At 45.7% G+C, this 5,160-nt stretch overlaps 1 protein-coding gene across 1 annotated transcript; it reads right to left on the bottom strand.

Moving 5' to 3' along the window:
* Positions 1-226: 226 nt before the first annotated feature.
* On the bottom strand, positions 227-4,045 carry LOC149848457 (uncharacterized). The gene is made up of 5 exons (XM_090004374.1): positions 3,524-4,045; positions 2,073-3,481; positions 1,196-1,847; positions 702-925; positions 227-434 (listed from the first exon to the last, which is right to left on the bottom strand). The coding sequence occupies exons 1-5, from the start codon at positions 4,043-4,045 to the stop codon at positions 227-229; spliced, it is 3,015 nt and encodes a 1,004-aa protein (XP_089860500.1).
* Positions 4,046-5,160: the final 1,115 nt, after the last annotated feature.

Here is a 5,160-nt window from a genome sequence, read left to right as displayed (position 1 = left end):
CCTGATCCGTATAATGCTGAATGATTTCGGAAGACTCCCCCGCTCTAATCCCAACTTCATCCCAACACACTGGAGACCTACATGGTCGACCATATAAAGCTTCATACGGCGCCATCCCAATACTAGCATGGTAGCTATTGTTGTATGAAAACTCTGCAAGTTTCACGTGCTTATCCCAATCTCCTGCTTAGTCCAGGGCACACGCTCTCAACATATCCTCGAGAGTTTAGATTGTACGTTCTGATTGCCCGTCCGTTTGCGGATGGAAAGTTGTACTGAACTTCAAGGTAGTACCAAGAGCCTTCTGAAGTTGCCGCCAAAATCGAGATGTGAACCTTGGATCTCGATCTGACACTATAGAACGAGGCACACCATGGAGCCTAACAATCTCCTCTACGTAGAGGTCGGCCAAGCTCTCCAGACTCTGGCTGATCCTAATCGGAAGAAAATGCGCACTCTTAGTCAAACGATCCACAATTACCCAAATGGCGTCATGCTGACGTCTTGTCTTAGAAAATCCTACAATAAAGTCCATTGAAATATCATCCCACTTCCATTCTGGAATCTCTAGTGGCTGCAGAAGTCCACCAGGTCTTTGGTGCTCGATCTTCACCTGCTGACAAGTGAGGCATCGGGACACAAATTCCGCTACATCCCCCTTCATTCCATTCCACCAGTACGTCCTCTGAAGATCCTTGAACATCTTGGTGGAGCCAGGGTGAACAGAGAACCTAGACCTATGAGCTTCACTTAATAACTCTTCTCGCAAAGCCTTCGGGACCCACCATCTATTCCCAAACATGATGACTCCATCCTTTGTTCTGCGAAATTGTGCTTCTGGTTTCTTAGCACTCTCACATAACTTCTCAAAATCTGGATCTTCCGACTGAAGTTCTTCGATCCGTTCCAATATTTTCGGTCGTACCTGCATCCCCGAGCAAAGGATGCGTCCAGAGTTATCCACAAAAGGTTGCCATCTGACAAACTCCTCGACCAGATCCCAACTACGTTCTATCCAGATTGCCGCTGTGACTGATGCCTTTCTGCTGAGCGCGTCCGCCACCACATTCGCTTTACCCGGATGGTAAGCGATGGAAAAGTCATAATCCTTCAAGAACTCCAACCACCTCCGCTGCCTCAAATTCAAATCCCTTTGAGTGAAAATATATTTGAGGCTCTTGTGATCGGACATAACCTCAAACTGTTCCCCATAGAGGTAGTGGCGCCAAATCTTCAACGCGAAGACCACTGCCGCCAACTCCAAGTCATGCATGGGGTAATTCTTCTCATGCACCTTCAGCTGTCGGGAAGCATACGCTATAACCCTTTCGTGTTGCATAAGAACACATCCTAACCCAGTCCCTAACGCATCGCTGTATACCACCAAACCACCTGTACCGGAAGGCAATGACAACACTGGGGCCGTGGTCAACCGTTTCTTTAATTCTCGAAAACTATCTTCGCATCGAGGGGACCATTCAAACTTTACCCCTTTCTGCAACAACCTAGTCATTGGTGCTGCAATACGAGAAAAGTCTTGGATAAATCGACGGTAATACCCCGCCAGTCCCAAGAAACTTCTTATATCAGTCACAGTCTTTGGTTGTTCCCAAGACAACACAACTTCTACTTTGGCTGGATCAACCTCAACACCCTTTTCTGATATTACGTGACCGAGGAACATTACTTTATCGATCCAAAACTCGCACTTTGAGAATTTAGCGTAAAGCTTATGTTCCCTCAGCGTCTGCAGTACAATACTCAGATGCTCTCTATGATCTTCCACGCTCTCCGAGTAGATTAAGATGTCGTCAATGAACACGATGACAAAAGAATCCAGCCATAATCTAAAAACATGATTCATTAGATCCATAAACACCGCAGGAGCATTAGTGAGTCCAAAAGACATCACCAAGAACTCATAATGCCCATATCTGGACCGGAAAGCTGTTTTTGGAATATCCTCAGTCTTAATCCTCAGTTGATGATATCCCGACCGAAGGTCAATTTTTGAGAATACTTTTGCCTTTCTCAATTAATCAAACAAATCGTCAATTCTCGGCAGGGGATACTTATTCTTTATGGTCACTTGATTTAACATGCGGTAGTCAATACAAAGCCGCATAGAACCATCCTTCTTCTTAACAAAAAGGACCGGTGCTCCCCAAGGAGACACACTTGGTCTAATAAATCCTTTGTCCAGAAGTTCCTGCAATTGTTTCTTTAATTCTCCCAATTCCGCGGGTGCCATACGATACGGAGTGCGAGAGACTGGTGCCGTGCCAGGCACTAGCTCAATTGAGAACTCAACTTCCCGCTGCGGGGGAAGCCCCGGTAAGTCCTCAGGAAAAACGTCTGAAAACTCGCAGACAACATCTAACTGATCTAAAGGTATCGCCTGATTATCTTGAGCGGATACACTAGCCAAGAACACCATGCAACCTTTCTTGTAATACTTGGATACCTTCAAGGCGGAGACAATCTTTACTCCACTGGTCGGTCTCTGCGGAAGGAAAAACAACATAGACAATTCAGGGCGCTCCAAGATCACTTTCTTGCCCCGACACTGGAGAGTCGCGTTATGTTTTGATAACCAATCCATACCCAGGATAACGTCATAAAAGGTCATATCCAAAATAACCAAATCAGCGGACAATTCATGGCCCTCGATCACGACGCATATCGCGGGAAAATACTTCCCGCAGGAAGAAGACACACCCATTGGTGACATCACATCTAAAACTTTTTCGAGGCTAGAAGGAACTAAATTCAGTGATTTTGCAAATGCAGAAGAAATAAAACTGTGGGTTGCACCCGAATCAAACATCACACGTGCAAGATGATCAGCAACTAGGAATATACCTTCGATTAGGTCAGGCTGATCGCCCTGAGGGGCTGCTGTAGCAGCATAGACTCGCCCATTGGTTCTGCGTGGACCTTGTTGTTGTTGCTGTTGGGGCCTCTGTTGTTGTTGTTGACCTGCGGCTGCTGGCTTGTTTGGGCAGAAGGGAGCGATGTGCCCCGGTTGCTGGCACTGAAAACAAACCCCTTTGAATAATGGACAGAAGCCTGGTTGATGGCTCTTGCCGCACTTACGACACACGGGCGAGGCCCTCCCCTGCTGCCTCTGGTGCTGGGGTCGTCCCTGCTGTCCCCCACCATGGGTCCGCTGTTTCTTGCCACCATGCACCTTACCCCCAGTTGGTGGATTCTTCCTTGTTCCACCAGAAGAACCTTCTCTGTTGCCGCCTCCTTTCTTAAACGTAGCTCGAGACTTCTCCCAATCTTTGGTTAGGACAGTGGCTGACTCGATAGCATCGGCCAACGTAGGAGGCCGGCTAGTCAGAACGCGAGTCCTCAACCCATCTTTCAGTCCGTGCACATATTTGGCCGCCCTTGCCTTCTCGCTCTTAAAGAGATTCGGACAATACTTCTCGAGATTCCGGAACCGGGTAGTGTACTCCACCAGACTCATGGTTCCCTGAGTCAGATCAAGGAACTCTCGTTGCATCTGTTCCTCAACATAAGGAGGAAAGTATGCATCCAAAAACTCATCCTTAAACAATTCCCAGGGAATCCCGTCCTGGCCGGCGAACTTTACCCTTCGCAGGGTATCCCACCATTTCTTGGCATCTCCCTGCAGACGGTATGTGCCAAATGGAGTCTTTCTGTCCTCGGGAACAGGTAGGACATCGAACGCTCGTTCCATTTCTTCGACCCAGCTCTCGACGACTTCTAGGTCCGACTTTCCTGAAAAGGTTGGCGGGTCCAACTTCAGGAACCTTTCGAACGAGACACCACCCACATGTGTACCAATGTCGACCAAATGGTCACGCGCCGCCGCCTGAGCCGCCTGTGCTGCCTGAGCAGCTTGCGCCGCCTGCATGGCCTGTGCAGCCTGCAAAGCCTGAGCAGTCTGATTTGCCTGAGCTGTCATAGTCGCGGTCAGGGTGTGAATGGCTTCCATCATAAAGTCTCTCTGCTCCTGCCAGTTTGCGGGAGCAGCAGTAGATGACGAAGCACCTCTGCGGGTATAATGTGACATCTACAACACCCACATTATTAACATGATTAGCCTCATAGTGGTCCTACCCTCTCAGGTTTAATCACGAACAAGAACGTTCGTAAAAACATATTAAACTTTTAATTCCATACTAATCAAACACATCGAACTATGAATGCAATCAATCATGTATGGTTCATATACTTTTAAATAACAACATTAAATAACTTTACCAGTGAGGATGACTGCTCTAGAGGACGGGTCACAACCAGCGGATGTTCCGGGCAGGGCTCTCTTACCAAAATAAAGATCTCTACTACTTAGAGATGATAAAATTTTCAGTCCTTTGTGGTGGCTTTGATACCAAACCTGTAACGACTCCAACTCCACCCTTTTTTTAAAAACGCAAAATTTTTTTTTTTATATAGAGAAACCTTTCCAAGGATCTGGGGTCCTCACAGTTCCACTTTTCATTGGATATCCCATCACCACAATGTACTGACAATTATCAATGAGTAGTAACAACAACCATTTATTTATGAACCGAAGTAAATCGTTATTACCATTCCTTATACAACCAAAGAGTACAAGAACTGAAGAGAACAATGGAGTCAAAAACAAAAATAAAATCCCTCTGCCACTGCCGAACTATCCAACCCAAAATGTGAACCTCGTCCATCCATAGTGAACAGCTCATCTCTCACTGCTCTCTATTTCCTGTAAAACCAACGAAGTAGAAGGGTCAGAACAAAATTCTGAGCACTACTATTTCAAGGAAATTAGGTGAGACAAAGATCATGAGTAAGATTTCATATGTTGGTTTGAGTGAGTGCAGATACAACCAACATGCAACATCCGATCATGCATAAGTGTAACAGATTTTTCATACTCACGGCTAAAGGACAATAAGACAATAACACATAGCAATAATAAAACATTTCAACATGCTTTTAAGAAATGAATTGCATACATTTACCATATCATGAACTAGAGATCATTTCAATTGATGCATGACTTAGTGCAAAGAAGAAAATGCATGGCTTCCTTATTATCTTATATTTAAGTTTGAGTTTTCTTTCCATATGCATGACCTTATTTAATGCATACAACTTTAGGTTCCTCTTTGAAATTTCTATCGCCCGCGGATACACCAAACG

The sequence above is a fragment of the Nuphar pumila genome, chromosome 1 (genome assembly GCF_984573655.1).
Source record: "Nuphar pumila chromosome 1, dmNupPumi1.hap1.1, whole genome shotgun sequence".
NCBI classification, from domain to species: domain Eukaryota; kingdom Viridiplantae; phylum Streptophyta; class Magnoliopsida; order Nymphaeales; family Nymphaeaceae; genus Nuphar; species Nuphar pumila.
The sequence above is the reverse complement of the archived record's forward strand: the minus strand, read 5'-3'. Positions and strand labels throughout refer to the sequence as shown.

Excerpts from the sequence above, each read along its gene's own strand:
- LOC149848457 (XM_090004374.1), bottom strand. The coding sequence starts at position 4,045 with ATGTCACATTATACCCGCAGAGGTGCTTCGTCATCTACTGCTGCTCCC. Across the intron at positions 926-1,195 it reads TCTATGGGGAACAGTTTGAG|GTACGACCGAAAATATTGGA; the intron begins GTTATGTCCGAT and ends TCGGGGATGCAG. Across the intron at positions 435-701 it reads CACCCTGGCTCCACCAAGAT|GATCAGCCAGAGTCTGGAGA; the intron begins GTTCAAGGATCT and ends TCTTCCGATTAG.